This window comes from Phaseolus vulgaris, chromosome 10 (genome assembly GCF_051622355.1).
Source record: "Phaseolus vulgaris cultivar YP4 chromosome 10, ASM5162235v1, whole genome shotgun sequence".
NCBI lineage: Eukaryota > Viridiplantae > Streptophyta > Magnoliopsida > Fabales > Fabaceae > Phaseolus > Phaseolus vulgaris.
In genome coordinates this window covers 41,670,567-41,689,472 of record NC_143507.1, presented here as the reverse complement: position 1 = coordinate 41,689,472, position 18,906 = coordinate 41,670,567, and the positions used below count along the sequence as shown (strand labels likewise).

The 18,906-nt window shown below is 30.1% G+C and overlaps 1 protein-coding gene across 4 annotated transcripts; it reads right to left on the bottom strand.

Annotated features, from left to right (window-relative positions):
* Window positions 1-11,461: 11,461 nt before the first annotated feature.
* Window positions 11,462-18,367, bottom strand: LOC137818093 (Calcineurin-like metallo-phosphoesterase superfamily protein). 4 transcript variants are annotated; one of them, XR_016516356.1, is made up of 13 exons: window positions 17,946-18,367; window positions 17,367-17,432; window positions 17,035-17,213; window positions 16,211-16,346; window positions 14,161-14,257; window positions 13,603-13,662; window positions 13,413-13,513; window positions 13,207-13,247; window positions 13,043-13,100; window positions 12,686-12,827; window positions 12,455-12,612; window positions 12,100-12,366; window positions 11,462-11,979 (listed from the first exon to the last, which is right to left on the bottom strand). XR_016516356.1 is itself a non-coding variant. In XM_068621314.2 (13 exons), exons 1-13 carry the CDS (start codon window positions 18,084-18,086, stop codon window positions 11,736-11,738), a joined length of 1,623 nt encoding a protein of 540 aa, XP_068477415.2. In that variant the 5' UTR covers window positions 18,087-18,367; the 3' UTR covers window positions 11,462-11,735. The 4 variants fall into 4 exon arrangements, 1 of the variants encoding a protein (XP_068477415.2); XR_016516355.1 differs by having other exon boundaries at window positions 12,455-12,602; window positions 12,686-12,760; XM_068621314.2 differs by having other exon boundaries at window positions 12,686-12,760.
* Window positions 18,368-18,906: the final 539 nt, after the last annotated feature.

Sequence of the window (18,906 nt, the reverse complement as noted above, 5' to 3'; positions counted from 1 at the left end):
GTAACCCTGTACAACATGATGATCTTAAATGTTACTTTAAATTGTTTAATATCTTTCATATTAATCACAACCAGAACATGGTATAGAATGAGTTATGGGTAACAGTAATTTGAAGTATTTTTTATCATAAGAATAAAGTCATTTTTAAACTAGGGAAGGTGGATGCAGATGAAGCTTTTTATTTGGTCCAGTTAAAGATTTGGACTTGGTATCAACTAAAATACCTTCTTTTAATTATTTTTATTTCGATTGACGGTTGAACCCTTACATTTGCTTAAACAATCTTAAGGTGATTTTGTTGCCGATCCAGACTTATTGGGTATATTTGTTAATGTGAAATATTATGTTATATTTGTTTACATGTTTTGTATTTAAAGGACTTCCTATCAAAATGATTTTTTATACGTTGGGGATTGTGAAAAGTATTTCTTGAAACTGTAGAGGCAGTATAAACTTTACAGCTTTTAGATTGTCGGGAAAGATATTTTGAGACTGCAGGAGCAAGGTAAACTTTGCAGTTTTTAGGTGACTAGGAAATGTATTTCTTGAGACTGTAAGAACAAGGTAAACTTTGCAACTTTTAGGTGGTTGAAAAATATATTTCTTGAGACTGTAGGGACAAGGTAAACTTTGCAGCTTTTAGTTGGTTGGGAAATGTAATTATTGAGACTGCAAGGTCAAGGTAAACTTTGTAGATTTTTGTTTCTTTCAGTATACTTCGTGAGGGTTGTTGGTTTTTTAAAAGTTCAAAACAACTATTCTAGTTAAATCATGATAAATTTATTTGAAGTTGTTTTGGATTTCTTGTGTTTTGTTATTTATATTTGGTTTGGTTGAATGTAATGCAACCTAAGTGATGTCAATATTTTTTTTGTAAAGATGGATGTATGCATGAGTTTTGTGATTGATGGAGGTCAGGTTTTAATGTATAAATTGTTGATTTATAATGGTTTTGATATATAAATGGTTGATTTATAGATGATTTTTAGTTTTTTTTGACATCCCTAAAATAGCCCTTATTTATTTTATTTTTTATTTATAAATAAAAATAAATAAATATTATGAAAAAATATATTAAATGAACTAATAATATTTAATATATATAAATATATTATGTTGATAACTAATAAATGAAAATATTTAATTTATTTAACACAAATAATTATACACAATAATAAAATATTAAGAAAATTAATACTGATGAAACGCCCTTTATATAATTTACAAAACTTAAATATCTAATACCTCCACCATACTTTTACAGTAAGCTGCAAACTAACCCCTCATGAGAGAGTCAAATGATCATCCTGAATTAGAGCAAGATTAGTATGTCACGAATATTAATTTCGATTTTAATAATATAATTAATATTCATTTCATAAGTTTTCACATTAGAGATATTGTGAGGTCATGTCGATCACTGAGGGGCTACAAAGTCATGGGTCAATCCAATTAATATATCATAACAGTTCGATTTTGAGAAATTAATGACGATATCCGCATAATCTTCTTAAATAACAGAGTGTGAAATTAGCAGATATGGGGTTTACGAAAATTTATGAAGGAATTAAGATAGAGGAGAAGTTCTATAAGAGAGAAGGGAGACCGAACAAGAAAGGAACAAAAACTAGAAACCAGTGTTTTTTAATATTATGATACTTTAGTTAAGGTTCATCTTGACTAGAATAGATATATTATCAACTATTTTTGTAAATATAAGTAAATCTTCGAACTCAAAAGTTTAAGGTAAGATCTTATAAAATTATTTCATTGAAGAAAATTGTCTTGCTAATTAGATTAAGGTTCTGTTTCTTTAATTAATTTTAATAGTTTTATTTTTATCTAAATAAGTTGCGTCAAATAAAAATATTTGTTAGTATGCGTAAATAATATTTTTTAAACAAGTTAATTTTTTTTCCCTTTTTCTCTTTTTTTTTCCTAAGGATGGGTGAATTCCAAGACGTAGGAAAAAATTAATTTTTAAAGAAACATGTAAAAGTAATTTTTTATCCTGTCTCTTTATTTCATTTTCATTTCTCAGGGAAAGTTGTTGGACTATCTGGAAGCCTCTTTTCTGACCCATGTTCCTTTTAGGAAGGTTTTCTTCCACACCCCCGTTTTTTTCCTTATGTACATTCTCACTTTATTCTTAAAAAATAATTTTAGATTATATAATTCAGAAGTTTTTTTTTATAAATATTTTGTATACATTTCATAATTTGAAAATAATTTTTTACTTTTAAGTTATAAAATTTAAAAACTACTTTTACTTTTAAATTGTGTAATTCATGGTACAATCGATAAGTCATCTTTGCATGGAAAAAATACGTTTTCATATTACACAATTTAAAAACTAATTTTTACTTCTAATTTCTATAATTTAAGAAAAAAATATTTTCAGATTGTATAAAGGGTAACGAAAGATGATAAAAAAGAGACAATTTAATCTTTTAATCACTCATAAGATAAGATGTACATAAAAACTATGTGAATGCAGAAAGAAATTACCTCTTTTATTTCACCATTCACCACCCAATTTGCTACTTTCTCAGCCCAATTCGATTCCCAAGCCCAATATATTTTGTCCAATTTTAAACCAGCGTGTTTGTAGGCGTTTTCTTCCTGCAGCTCCACAGTTTCTTCCCGCACCTCCTCCATAATTCTTTTAATTTCAAAACTACCATTCGAAAAAAAAATGCATGGTTTGTTTTTTTCATTTCCAAAGTCTACAATTTGAAATACAAAATTGTATTTGTATTTCATATTATAAATTTCAGAAGATATTTTCAAATTCAAAAAATATCTTTTAAATTCTATATTTTAAAATATAAAATAACATTTTGAATTGTAAAATTTGGAAGGATTTTTTAAATCCAGAAAATACTTTCTAAATTTTATAATTAAAAAAGGAGAAATTAAAATTTTTCGTATGGAGTTGCAAGAAAAAAAAGTATGGAAGTGCATTGTTTGCTATGTGACTCACTTTTACTTTTAACATAATATTTATTGACAGGAAGTCAAAAGAGAAAAGAAAAATTATGCAGGTGTATGTAAAGTATTTTAGAATATTATCTAATAAAAAAATGGATAATATATATATATATATATATATAAAATAAATTTATTAATTTAAAAAAATCTCAAAATTTATGTATACTATTATTTGTGATTTCATTAATACCGTGCATGTTTATTAAACTTAAACAATAAATAAATTCCTATTTCCTTCCTACATAAAAACTATATTAAATATTTTTCCGTTTTTATTCCACATTTAGGTTTCACTTTTATGAGTCTTTTTATTTAATTTAAATAATTTATTGTGATGACTAATGTTTTTTCATACCTTTATTAGTGTGCAGCACATACAAATTTTTCTCAATCACATTTATTCCATCCACAATACTAAAAAATTTGAGATTTTGTTTAAGGACACAAACTCATATTATAACCAAAGACTTGCTGGTAAATAAAAAATTGTATGTGATTTATGACAACTTATATAATAATAAAAAAATGTTAATTTGAGAGTATTTTATTAGAAAGAATTTTTTAATTTTCAAAAACACCAAAATTAGAAAAGCATATTTCTCACACGAGTATATTTTTTTGAAGGAAAAATACTAGCTTCTTGAATATTAAAGTTGAAAAGGTTTATTACTTATTTAGTTTTTTTTTGTTGTTTTTTAAAGTAATATTCACCTGAAAGCAATGTTTGTTTTGAAAGTGATTTTTGGTCAACTTTCTCATGCGAGAACTCAACTTTGTCGAATTGAAATTAAAATTTTAATAAAAAATAACATGATTATTGTGTTGAATTATTTATTTTGGTATTTAAGTAAAATTATTAGATAACAATTAAATTAAGAAATAAAAATAATAAATCATTATTATGACTAAAATTTCAAATTCTTTTCTTTTTGTCTTTATGTCATGAAAAAAATCCCTCTAACATGCATGCATGTCAAATTTAAAATAAGATTTCTAAATGGTTCTATCTAGGTTCTCCAACCCTACCACTTTTCCTTTACTTCAAAGTGACATTGGATCAAGGGCTTGACATAAGAGGTTCTCTTAAACCCTAGTTAGTGGAAAATATCTATGTACTTTCAAAGAGTTAAGCAAGTTTTGATATTACTTTCACTTTAGGGTTCTATAAACATATCTTTGAAACAATTTCATGCTACTTAGAAATCAATTTCTCATCCAAAATCCACCAAATTTGGAAACAAGTGTTTTAAAAACAACAAATCATCTTCTTTTATTTTATGGTTCTTACTAAAAAAAATGGACTACTCAAAACATATAAACTTATTTTTTTTCATAAATTAAAATTACTTATATATATAAGCTAAAAAAATTAAAAAAATATATTGATTCAAAAAGGTTTTTCTATATCAAGTTTAAGGCCAAATTAATAATCATGTTTTTATCTTAAAGATATAATACACAACAATTTAGAGAATTATTAACCCTTAGTTTGAAAACGAGAAATATAAGTAATTTGAGTAATGGAAACAAGTAAGAAGCAATAAATGCACCAAAATACCCTTACTTTGGCTTTTTCTTTAATTAAGATGTCTATATCATTTTGTATACAACTTTTACTTTACACAAATTTTTTTTCTAGTTTTTAAATATTTCTAATTTTTTTTCGATACCAAATGACTTACACAATTATATTAATTTGTATTGTTTTTATTTTCTCTCACTTTATTCCTTTAATTTCATTTTTTTTTCTAAAACAAACATATCTTAAAGTACCTTAACCCAAGATAAAGTTACTTGAACAAGACTTGTCAGCTCCCCATATGACATGTCAATTTCTTAACAAAAACTTTAAATGATAAGCTTGCAAATCAAATTTTCCACAAGCTAAATAACCCGAATTCCCTAAAGTATATGTTAATTTGACTTTTTTTTAATCTCAAAACCCACTTTTAAAATAAGTAAATGAATTTATATTTTTAGATTTAAAGTTAAAATTGATTAATAATTTTATAATACTTAAATTGATGATTTTTTTCAAGCTAAAAGATGTTTCATATAGTGTGTTTTTTATTACTAAGTTTTATGATAGTATATTGAATAATAATAAATAAGATGAACAATACATATAAAAAATATATAAATTTATTTTTTTAAAATTAAGTTAGAGGTGATGTTAATATTTCATAGATATATTGATACAAATTGTTAGAATTTTAGAAACAAGCCAAGCATAATATGTTTGTGGGTTGGAATGTACTATTCTTCTCCTTTTAAATACTCATAGTCAACAATGTCGGACTTGGTAGTCGATGGGTTGAGGAGGGTTACCTACAAAAGATATTCCAATACCTAAGTTAGTAATCGATATGTGGTAGCCGATGATAATAAATATTGTTTAATGCACACCTTTGTGTTGATTGAAATGCATATTTATATAGGATAACAGTGAACATCTGATACTGAATCTGAATTATGGTAAGTTATTAGATTAATTTCAGCATTAAAATAATATTTCATATCATGATTATACTAATTATGTTATCTGAAAAGACGTTTATTAGGTCATTCAGAGTCATTTCCACCAAGTCATCCAAGTTGTATTCGATCAACTATCTAAACCGAAGGGGTCTATGATGAACAATACCTTCTATTTTTGTATTTTGGATTTCTTTTTGGCATATATATTTTTTTTTCTTATTATGACACTACAAGAAAATGATGAAATAGAAACCAATTTTTAGAGACCAAAATAATTAGTTGCAATAGTAACTAAATTAGAGACCATTTTGGAAACTAAAACAAAAATTAGTTTTTAAATTAGTTTATATTATTTTCTATTATTGTTAAATAGTTTCTAAATTGGTCTCTAATTAGCAACCAAGGTTTTAGAGACTAAATTTAGAAACTAAATAATTGGTAGATAAAACATTGGTTGCTAATTAGATACTAATTTAGAAACTATTTAACAATAATAGAAAATAATAGAAACTAATTTAGAAACCAATTTTTGTTTTAGTTTCCAAAATGGTCTCTAATTTAGTTACTATTGCAACTAATTATTTTGGTCTCTAAAAATTGGTTTCTATTTGATGATTTTCTTGTAGTGTGAGTTCTAATCCAAATACGCAATAAGTCTGAAATATTTGTGAGTACTGGAGCAAACTAAAATAGTTATAATGAAATTCCCTTACACATATGTTTTACAATTAATTCCAAAGGAATCATATCTTCTAGATCAAGATCACATTCTCCATCTGCATTTGACTAAGTTCAAACTGATGTGTAGTTACTTAGAAAAAATAGATTATCTAGAAAGCAGCACCAAATCAAATATAGGTAAAAATTTGTCTCCTAAAAAGATCTTAGTCGATATTAAACTTCGAATCCAAGCTCTTGGGACATCATCAAAAGCTGGAAGCCAGCCATCTAACTTCCACCAAAACTCAAGAGTCTGCTTTGATTAGATAAGCAGCATATACTGATTCTGATTTGCATATCTTCTGCTCTCTCTCTCTCACACACACACACAGACACAGAGTTAATTACTCACACATAACCATAAGATAAACATAGATGACACTTTAGCCTTTCGTGACACATGAAAAAGGATCATCAATGTAATCTCACCAAGGGACAAGATTAGATGAGTCAGTAAACAATGGAAAGTAAATCTAAACGTATCATACTTAATCCTTTCTTATTATTATATGATTGTGTTAGGAAGAGAGATATCTATATATTTGATAAAACTTATGTTTTGCTCTTCTATTTTTGGTATAAATTACATGCATCTTCTGGATGAGACGTAGCAACACAACTGTATATTTAGAATTTGAACTTATTCAGAATCGTTTAGTTAAACTAAAGCAATCTTACATAAGATGGCAATGTATTGGGTGATTATGTTTTTTAATGACTAGAAGTTATAGCAAGAGAGAGGATTAAATCCAAAGATATATAAGCATAATCTAAGATTCATTGTGATTAATAGATAAAAATGTGATGAAATAGCTGGCCATTTGCCTTGATAATTTGAAGTAAAAAAGAAAGATGTTATTGTTGGAAGTTAGCAACGTGAGGCAAGATAGAATCCAACAAAACCTCCAACCCACCTCAGAGTTGAGGTAACCTTGCCGGGTGCCTGTTCCCGTGGCTCAACACTCTACTCAATGCTTTGTCTGCATTATTTTATACCAATGTCCCCTCTTTTCATGCTCACCTTTGCCACTTTTCTAATTAACCACCCATTTGCACCCCTCCAAACTCTTAGTTAAATTAATAACACTTATGTAGCACAAACACAAACACAAACACTGATACGACATCAACACGAAAATATGAATCTATATATCATATAATTATAAATTATATAAATGATAACAAAAATTTATGTGCATTAAGTATATTTCAGTTTTTTTTAGTAGAAATATGTTTTTCATAACTAGTTCAAAATGACTTGTTTTTTATAAAAATTTTATATAATAAGTTTGAATTTTTAGAAAATTAATGTATTTTTTTTTTTAAAATTATGTTAGATTCGTATTAGAATTGTCAGAAATGTAAAAAATGTCACTTCAGTAATAAACGTATTCTATTCTACGAGTGTCATGTATGGGTGGATATCCGTGTCTGAGCTTCATTGGATAACACAACTACTACACTATTTTATTGCATCATCAAAAAAAAATGTTACCAAGACCACGTTCATTCCCCCTTAACTTCATTGAAATTTAAACCCTTAAAGCCTGCAAATCCCTCAGTTTTCGAGCTTGCCCACGTTCACCTAATCGCTTCCTTTTTACTCCATCAAGTCAACCTTTGCGTAGGGCACTAGCTTATATATATATATATATATATTGTAGCCACCCCACGAGTAGTTCCTCAGGCTGTGTAGCGAGCCTTTTTTTTAGGGGTTTTCCCTTTCAGAAAATAGAAGGCTTTTTGCTACTGTTGCTTTGTAATTTATCATCATCATCATCGTCATTATACAGCATCCATGGCTGAGTTTCAAAACTACAGGTGCAAGCAAAAAACTAAGGTTCCCTCAAAGAAAAAGGGATATAGCAGCAAGTGTGCTTCTTTGGTGAAGGAGCAACGTGCGCGTCTCTATATCCTACGTCGATGTGCCACCATGCTACTTTGTTGGTACATTCAAGGAGATGATTGAGTTTTACACTCTTATTTCACCCTCCTTTGCTCTTGTTTGTATGTAACATATATATCCTAAACTTCTAAAATGATGATATCTTTGTTTGAAGGAAGCTCCTTGCCATGCATGGTCTGCCAGCACAGTTGGGTTGAACTTCACTATGGATTTGTCATTTTAGTCTCCTTTGTTCCTTCTTTTTTTACCCATTTGAAATATCCCAATGGGTTTTTATGGAGAAAGGAGAGTTTTATGGACACCCCCAGTGCTGTTTTTCCACAATATATGATGTTGGCAAGGAGTTCAGTAACTAAACGTCCTTTAGCTCATTCTTGAATAATTGGAACTTGTACTTCACTTGGAAACTATTCTACCCTTTTCTACCAAAACCCCATTTCCTTGTATTACATATGTTACTTCTTTCACTAATGGTATTATGGCTTAATAACTAGCATTTGGCATCTCTCTACTCATACAAAAGGGAAACTCAACAAGATGTAAAATCATAAAGTTGCTTCAACTTGAGAAATATTATGATGGCTTTATATACTTCCTCTGAATTCAAGGGATAGAGTTAGGGCTATAGGACTAGTGGCAAGCATTTTGTTCCAGACTCTTACACTATTCCAGTTATTATTTGGATTGAATGAATCTCCTTAAGGGGCGACAAAGGTTTCACTGTCCATAACCTTGTTTCAAGAACCACATAGAAGTCAACTGTGAACAAAATATAAAACGTTGGTGGGGGGTTAACAAAAATTGGTGCAATTCATGATATACAAAACTCAGTGATTGTGAAGTGAAGAAGATGTTTAAGGATTTATGAGGAGGCATCGTGTTGAGAAAAGGTTGATTTGACAGCACATATGTATTGGATCTAGCTAAGACTAGATTTCCATTATATTGGTTGGCCATGCAAAGACAAACATATCTCTTGATCCATGTTCTTTGTCATTGCAAGTTCGTACACCCTAACCAATTTGATTCTAAAATAAGCAAGTCATGTGGATCTCATTTTTAATTCGGAAAATGCTACTATTTCAAACCCTCATATGCTCTTTTTGCTTCAACATTTTCAAAATGGTCCATAGGAGTCCTTCACTCCGAGCATGGCTGCTTCTTCCTGCACCCCATGTGTTTTTGAGGCACCCATAGTAAATAGGAAATTAATGTTTTGTCATTCAGTAAATAATTTAAAACCCAAAACCCTAAACAGTTGCTCTCTTCTCTCACCCTGCGACACCCCTAACTTGTGTTGCATTCCAAGATCCCATTTGTGGTGATTCTTGACAGATTTTAAAGGTTTTGCTCTCGCTTGTGATTGTGTACTTGCAGAGTTCAGTATTTATGTTTATTGAAATGTTTTCTAAGGCCATTTCCTTTGTTTTTTTTTTCAGAACTTCTGGATTACATAAATCAAAAGCAATTCATCAATATTTTCACTTCATTCTGGGATCCAACATCTAAATTAACATTTCGATTTATATAATCCATAATACATAGTTGTGTTATGAATTACATAAGCCGAAATGTTAATATGGACTCAGGAGTGAGTTCTGAATTATTCAATTCAGAATATAATTACTAATTTTTTAAGCTTATGAATTAGATAATTCGTAAATGCACCAGATTACCCAATCCAAAACACAATTAAACCACTATATCTTTGCAGCACAGTCACGGAAAACAAGTTGAAAATTCACCTGAAAATGCTACCACCATCACAAACCGCCGCCAACAACCTCCAACCGCGGTCAACCCAACCCACCACCTCCACCTTCAACCCACACACTCTCTTCACTCACCAACCAACAGTTTCAACACCTGCACTGTCAATGCCTCATGTTTTTAACTTTTTACTGAGAAGGGCAATTATGGAATTTTAAAATTTACGGGGTGCAGGAAGAAGCAGCCCCGAGAGGTTTGTGAAAGTCTTTGCCATTATAATTAGTCTTTTAATAAGTAAGCAAGTCTTTTAATCCTTACACTGTGTTCACAATCAAAATTTGCTTCTTATAATCATTCTTCCTTTGCAGCATTATATAATTTAGTTTTTTTTAATAAATGTTTTTTCTAATGTGTATTATCTAAACAAACAAAAAAATTACAAATTTCAACTCTAAGAAAATTAAAAAATACAAAGAAATATTCATAAGAGAAATGGAAGCTGTGAAGAAAAAGGAAACTAAAAGAGAACTGCAATTTCTGAGACAAGGAAAACTATTCGATAAAAGAGAAGGTTCTGTCAATTCTGCCCATTGTTTGCACCTTCGAATTCAACAGCTTCTTTCACATTCGATTGTTCTTTATCATAGATTTTGTTTTTCTTTGCAGAAAAAAAAACTTTTAAATATGGATATAAATTTAATTTCTTTAACTAAGTCTTTGTAACATACATAGTCATATTGAAATAATTCAGTTAAGAAACCCATATTTTAGGTGGTAATTGGATACAGACTACTTGTATCTTTGGTTAGAAAGTATCATAGTTTAAGAGGATAAAACTATGGAAATTAATTCCAGTACCTGATAAATTGTGACATGTCCTCGATCGATGTTATATAAAATGAAAAAAGTATTCTTAAATAAGAGTGAGTATCAAATACATTCAATAATATGTTTTTATATTTTGTTTTCTGAAATTTCTTCTTCAAAATGTATTTTTTTTATTCTAGAACTGTTTTACCTTAACAAAACTTAGATTTTCCAATTCTATTACAGAATTTAATTTGTAGAACACAAAAATCTATTCCAGAATTGTTTTTCCAGAATGTATATTTTTTCTATTCTAGACTTTCAATTCCAAAATGAAAGACAATTTTGGAAATTAAAATCTGAATCCGGTGGCAATAAAGTTATCTATAAGCTTGAATCTCACCTAAGATGATAATTGAAAAAGTTTAACAAAAAACTGTATAAAGATTCCAACAGTTGTTTTTATAAACAAGGAATCAATTCATGATTTGAAGATTTTAAGGTTAGGTAAATTGTAGTTATAAACCAGTGTGCGAGGGCGAAATAACCAAAAGGTGAATTATTACACTCATAAAAATAATGCATATATTAGTCAGGTGAATATGTATATGATTTAATTCCACGTAAGTAATGAAGTGGGATCAGTGTAAGATTTAACACTTGACATTTAATACGCGTTTTCCACATAAATTTTGTTATGACAGCATATTATATAATATGACAAGCAATAACTAATAGCTCAGTATAACATTATTTTATGACAGATAGTTAATATAGTTGAGATTCTTTGTTGATGATTCGAAGGACAAGGCAGTATTAAAGTATATATAAACAAAATGAATAACAAAATTGAAATCAAAACAAACAGATACAATAACTCAACTAACAAAACCGTTTGGTATAACTTGATGTTGCGTATGATCATAACCATGTCAGTGAATAATTTAAACATGAGTTTCAGGGTACCAAGTAAACATATAAAAGCCTCAACATATGATTAGTTAGATCATGTTGATGGCGATTACTTTCTTGAACATGTAATTGGATCTACAAATTTTCACTTTAAAGTAAATAAAAGTGGATGTAAAACCTGAATGGTATCGCTCTGATAGGACTTTGATTCTTATTTGTCAATCCAATCCTTGAATAGCAACATCATGTAAAGTGGAACATTAACTGCTGCAATGACAGTGAACATTCGCAGTGTTCGTATCAACCTCTGGATTATAAGTTTTGTCTTTGATTTGCCTGTTCTGGGAGGTATTCTACCAACAGGATCAAGAGCAATTCCTGAATCCACGTTTACAGAGTGTTCTCCTTCCTGAGCAGTATTTTTTCTAGCTGCTGCCCGCATCACAACATTACCCCTGGCAGCATATAAAAGAAACAAAAGGAAGAAGCTAACGTTTTGCCTCACGATTCACAATAAGTTCAATATAATAGTTCTACAGGATTAAACTGCCACATATATGGAAACCAAAGTTTACCTTTCTCCTAAGCTTCGGTCGTTTGAATTTACAGTAGATGGATTCAAGGGTTTCTTTACAAGATGCATTGACCCTTCTGCATCCCACATCATCTCATATTCATAGTTAGCATCCTCATCCTTGTCTTTCGTTTCACTTCTAGAAAAGATGCCAGAGATTAGTTGTTTACAACAGCCAAATAAGCCCCAACACTGATGCCAAAAACTTGTGCCACTTGTTGGCCAAAATAGGGTGGCAAGAAGGGTCAGGACAAATAGCACAATATACCTGACATTTATAGCAAGATAGAACTCATCAAGAAAAAGATGACCCAAAAGATCTGGTGAAAATTAGACTCACTTCACTTTAGACATACCACATGTAAATGTGTAATTGAATTGGAAGATAACATAAGTGAGTCAACAAAGCATCTCTTGGAATGGAAGCATTTGGAAGAGTTGAGTTGTCAACTGATAACAGCATGAACGAAGGATACAAGTTTCCTTGTTGCCAACTTATAGTACCTAGAGTGTGCTGCATACTACTGTCAGTTAAATTTTTCCAAACAATCAAGGAGACTGTTTAAGCAAGAAGATAAGGTTTTTACCTCTTCTACAGGCCCAGATTTAGGTTGATGAGTGACGGTACACTGATCATGATCATGACCGGACAAAATAAGCTTCTGTCAAAACCAAAACTGTTAATTCAGAGACCAGTTACCCTCACTATAGTTTCAGCTCCCAACTCCCCTACATTGAGTCGTCCTCCACTTCTCAGTCATCGCAACAGATAAAATGAAAATGACCCGGCTATTTTTATCGGTACAGAACAAGGTCTTAAAAAAATGAAATACATATATTGAACAACAAATAATTGATAAACCCACCAAGGATTATTTTTCACCACACCCATATTAAGGTAGAAATAGCAACACAACATTCCAAAAAGGAGATGGATGACTCACAGGTTTGATTGCATCCAGTAAGTACTTTGAAGACTTCTCAGAAACATAATTTTGATACCTGGATAAAATAAAATTTAAATCAAACATCAGCAGTTATGAGCTACCAGCACAAGATTCATGCAGTTGTCATGCTTCTCGCATGGTTTGAAAGATGAGTAACTTACGCTATCTCATTAGTATTACCATTTAGAGCATAATTTATCCTCTGAAATATAAGAAAGATTTGTTAACAAGTTTCCAGAATGGCAGCTAATAAAACATTCAGATTTCAGACACAACTCACTGCAAAATATTATTCCAATAACCAATGCCATACTACATTCAATGTGCCTGATATAGATTTGTTTCAAGAAACTAAAATAAACTTTACCTGATTGATAACTGGGGAACTACGATGAGGACCACAGTCAGTATCATCACGTCGATATAAAGGAATATGCGTCAACAAGACTCTTGGATGAACCACATCACCTAGTAAAGTTCAAAAGAAACAAGCATTACAATGAAACAATTGACCCAACCTAACAATGAAATATATTTATTCATAGGCCACTTCATACCAACAGAGATATTCTTCAGAAAATCCCAAGCTTGAGAAGTCAGATGATTCTGTGGTTGTCCTGTAGAAAACATAATTAGTTCAGCATTTTCAGCTTTATCAAAATTTTCCAAGCACAGATAAGGACATATAGAATATGATTTAAATTTACAATATTTAAATTATATAAATTGTTAGATATTTAGATAGCTAAACTATAATTGCTTGTTTCAGATAAAAAAAATGTCAAAGAATGAAACATAATTCATAAATAAACCCTTGTCCAAATGGAGAAATGTTCATTGTTAAAGGCCATGAAGGAGGAATAAGTTCCCTGTGAAACATAGTAAATGGCACGAGGTAACACAGATACAAAAACATCTATTCCAGCAGGTACAGCTGAGAGAAGAGGGTTTGATCAAAGGAAAAAACTTAAGTGTCAGATAAATCAGGATTATATATTGCACTGAAAATTAGACAAATGTGATGACTTGGTACCATAAAATAAGAGTACTAGCAATTACAGCATTGCTACTTAAGAAACATGACAGATCATATTTATAAGGCAAATCAAGCTTACCATCCACAACTTGAGCATCAATGGCAATAAAATCCACTTTTCCAACGGTAAATCTGTAGTTCCTTGTCCCAAATGCTTCCTCATAGCGTTGGATAACCTATGCTCATGTAATGAAAGAAATGTTAAGAACAAGGAAGGAACCAAACGAGAGAAAACAATTAATGGTCAGTGCAAAACTAAACCACAAATTAGATTGTAAATTATGTAAAATTGAAGGGAAAAACTTATTTGAAGAACCATTTAATAAAACATTTTGAAAACATTTAGGATGTGGTTTAAAGCTCCTCTTCATAAATCACAATGAAAAAGACAGATATCTGACATTATTGCAAAATGTCATTTTACAGTTGTCAGTATCAATCATCAAGCAAGTTCAATGAATTTTTGTGTCATTCACAACCACCACAACATGAAGACATTTCATTGTTACGATAAAAATGTCATGTTCTATTGACATTCATATTCTAAGAATATATGAATAATGCATAAATGTCAAGGAGATTAGTTTATACAAATTTCATCTCACTCAACAACAATTTGTATGTCATCAATAGTCCAAATTTTAAATTGGGAAAGGATTATATTGACTTCCTGAACTTTAGTCCATTTCGAAATACACACGTTGAACTTGTTTTCATTGCAACTACTTCTTAATTTTTTTGTATTAATAATACAATTCAGTAATAGAGCCTTCAATTAACCTTCCATTAACTCACTACCGGACAACTCATCCTAACGCTCCATTGAGATTATATCTAAGCAGTTCAATTACTATTATTTTAAAACATAATTTCCTGATTTTTGGCTTTCAGAGGTCTAAAAAAATAACAAAATAAAATAAGAAAGACTCGGAATACCACATAACGGACTCATCTTGTATTCTTCTCCTTTTTCATTCACCCAAGGTCATGTTTCACTCTCTAAAAACCTTTCTAACAGAAAAAGTCAGGGTAAGTCCAAATGCTTGAGTCTCTTCCATGCTCCATGCATTAATGAGAACTTGAGTACTTCTGGGTACCCTAAGGCCACACATGTCTAACTCAGCCCCTGATTTGTGGATTCCTATTGAAACTTCTAGGTGCGATCTAAGGTTTTTTTCCCAATGGTATGCAGATTAGGAGCTTACTGATATCTGAATCTTTAGGTTCTACATACATATTTCTCTGGGTTTTGTGGCAACTCAGCCATAGCCCATTCTACTGTGGCTGATGTTGCATCTATCCCATCCATAAATGAATCCTTCCACAAAATGTGAGACAAGCAGACATGTATGACTTCGGAGTGTGGATGAAATGACAAAGATGAAAATGAAGTCACGTGGTCCTTGAAGTCTTTCTTCATGTTAATTTTTTTAGATATTAAAAACAGAATAATCAGGAAAATGTGTTTTAGAAAGAATAACATTAACAATAGTATAGTAGTAGTAGTAGTAGTAGAAAACTGAAAGGCTAACATTTATCTCAAAGAAGGATCAAGATGAGTAGTTCATTAGTGACTTAACAGAAGGATCCATTGCATTAACACAAAAAGCTTAAGTAGTAATTAGAATGAATATAAAGTTCAAGGTGTTTATTTGCAAATGACCAGAGTTTGAGGGTTCTATATATTCTTTTCCCTTTTAATATCAACATTCAACAACCCTTAGGCACAATAAATGTAATTTCTCGTCCTTGAGGTCTTGAGACCATTGTAACCACGACTACATTCTTAGACTCTCAGTCATGTCTTTGGGCATTTGATTCGCTGCATAATCAGGAGAGTTATTCCGTAATTAAGTGCAGATTTCATTCTCTATTTATTAAGACAGATTTGATATTTTTTAGTGATTTGATTTGATTTGTATAATTTTAATTACCTATTATTTCTTTCCTTAATTAGGTCGTAAGTAGTCTATAAATTTAGACTGTAATCATAATTGTAAACCCATCTCAGAAATACAATCCATCTATTTCTTTCAACTGTTATACAGTATACAAGTCAATTCAAACAAGCCACTTTATAGTTATTGAACTTTGGGAATAAAAAGTTGAGCTATAGCATGTTGAAATACCTCTGGTTTTAGAGAATGAAGACTTCCGTACCCAATATCATGGTTTCCCGGAATGTAGTAAACTTGCATGTCCGTGTATTTTCCTTGTGCATTCAAACCAAAGATATGTCTGAAGCGACTGAAAGACTCTTGCCATCTATCCATCCAAAAGATTGTAAAAGCATTTCATAACAGAAAATTTGAGTGAACATGCTGAGCAGTCATTCAAGATAAATGGCTTAAACAACATATTACTTGAAATTAATCAGCAGCTCCTTAACATATAATCATATAAATGTTTGCTACAGTAATCTAGGGATTTCTTTTTCTATCTTTTTTTTTAACAATATGGAAATTTAATTTAAATATGACTAAATTATCAACTGATATAAAGAATTTGGAAAACAAGAGGGTTAAAACTTAACATTAAGCACCAAAGACCCTTTAACCATTTAGTTTCAGCATTTCACTCAAGTCTTTGACCAAAGACTTAATATCCATAAATTTTTGGTTAGATTCTACTTGGTGCTCATATGATGATTTTTTTAGGATGACTTATTTTTATACAAAAAGAGGAACTAGCACTTCATTTTTGCTTTTGATTATTTTGTCCACTAAATTCTTCTGTAGCAAATGTGAAAAAGAATCAAAATCTAATCTGTAAAATGCATCATCTCTTTGGTTTTCTGTTTTCTGAAGTGAAAGATAAAAATTGAGTTCCAAATCACTGTAGGTGGAAAAGGCTGATTGGAAAAATTATACATCGCATAATAGTTAAAATAAAAACTAATTAAAAACTATTACAAAACTAAATTAAGAATAGAAATATTAATGGCAGAACTTACTCTTCATCTGATAAATACGGACCTCCATCAAAGTAATCACCTAAAAACAATATGACATCAGGTTTGAAAGACAGGACAGATGCAAAGAATGATCTACGCATGTTTAAATCAGTGTAGAATTCCGCTAGCTCCAGTGCAAGTGATTTTGGAGGAAGATGGAGAGAAGTTTTATCCATGAGCTGTTATGTTTAAAAAGAAATTCAAATCAAATGATGAGAGACGCACATCCACAGAAACATGAAATAAGAAGTACATACACCCTTCATTGCAGGCATATTTTTTCACAGATATATGTATGACCATAAAATAACAATAAAAGAAGAAACATTCACCTGTGGATCTGCAATAACAGCAACTTTTACATAATCGGCTTGGTAATTCCCACCGTCTGTTTGAGCCTGCAAGCATAAATCCGAAAATAAGCTCAGTTAATTATGCCTTTTATCATGTTCAGCGAATCAGATTATACTTGTAATGTAGACACAATTTTAGATATACTGTAAAAGAACCAGTCTGTTGGCTTAGGCTCCCTTCATCTCTATCATAACTATCTTAGATGAACAGAGTATATAAATTAAACTCTTCAACAAAACCCCATAAATAATTTCCAACAAAACAAGTAAAATGTACAGAGTCAGTACATGAACTGCCCACATTCCTTGGTGGAACCACTAAATGTAAAAAATTAACAACCTTAACATACCAGACTACCTTAAATTTCAAAATTAAACAAACCCATAACTTATTATTTTATTTTATCTTAAGATAGAGCTTCAGTGTTCATGAACTCCCCCAGCTCATAAACAAAACATGAAATTTCTTCTGGTTTTGGTTGTGAAGTACTGAGAATGTCAACTATTGAGTATGACCCAGAAAAGAAAAAGGTGAAAAGATGAAGACTTTGTAGCTACCGTTGAAGAAGAAGAGCTGCGGAGCAGATGGGGCCATGAACAGGTGAAGAGGGAAGGAACCCAATAAGCGAACATCTCACCATAGAGAAGGGTTAGTGCCCATAAGAGGCACAACAACAGAGTTAACTCGTGCTGCTTCATCACCAACACAGATCCTCAAACACACAACTATGGAATCAAGTCAAATCAAACAAATCAAATCATGGCTTCACTCATTTGAACTCCATCTAGTTACATTAGCTATCTCGATTCTCTAAAAATTTTATTTTTTTTCTCTCATTTTCTTTCTCTGTTCTGTCAAATTGGCTCTGATATCCGCTTTTCAACTGTAATTAAACTATAGGCTTTGTTATTGAAAAAGGAAATAAAAAGAGAAAAAAATATTAGGAAAGTCATAAGAATCGTCATTTTGTCAGAATCTTGTAGTCATCCTGAAAAATATCTTATATAACCCATTGAATATAAAATATCGTTAATTATAAATGTGTCAAATTAAGATAATAACTATAAAAACCAAAAAAAATATTTTATTTTTTTAATATTTTTAATAATTTATTTAGTATGGTGAAAAGGAATAAGAAAATGTAAACAAACGCGGAAAGAAAGAAAGAAAGAAATAAAAAAATTAAGTTTTTTTAAAGTAACTGTAAAATACAATTTAGCAAATAAGGGTAAAGTTAGAAAACCATATTTTTTCTCTTTATTTCCTTGAATTTATTATTTTTTTTAATAATTCAGAAAAAGATAGCCGTAAAAAAATATTTTTTTTGTTCTTTTTTTATTGTAACTATCAAAATAATTGGTTTTTCTCATTTTATTATACAAAGTTTTAAATATAAAAAAGTTTAAATTGTTTATACGTCAAAAAGATTTTAAATTGTACAACCTGAAAGAAGTTTAAATTGTTAAATTCATGAATAATTTAGAGTATATAATAAAAATATTTTTAAATTGTATAATA

Coding starts and splice junctions, on each gene's coding strand:
- LOC137818093 (XM_068621314.2), bottom strand. CDS start 18,086: ATGAAGCAGCACGAGTTAACTCTGTTGTTGTGCCTCTTATGGGCACTA. Junction 17,214..17,366: donor CTGTTATTGCAGATCCACAG/GTGAATGTTTCT, acceptor TAAACATAACAG/CTCATGGATAAAACTTCTCT. Junction 16,347..17,034: donor CCGTATTTATCAGATGAAGA/GTAAGTTCTGCC, acceptor TTGGATGGATAG/ATGGCAAGAGTCTTTCAGTC.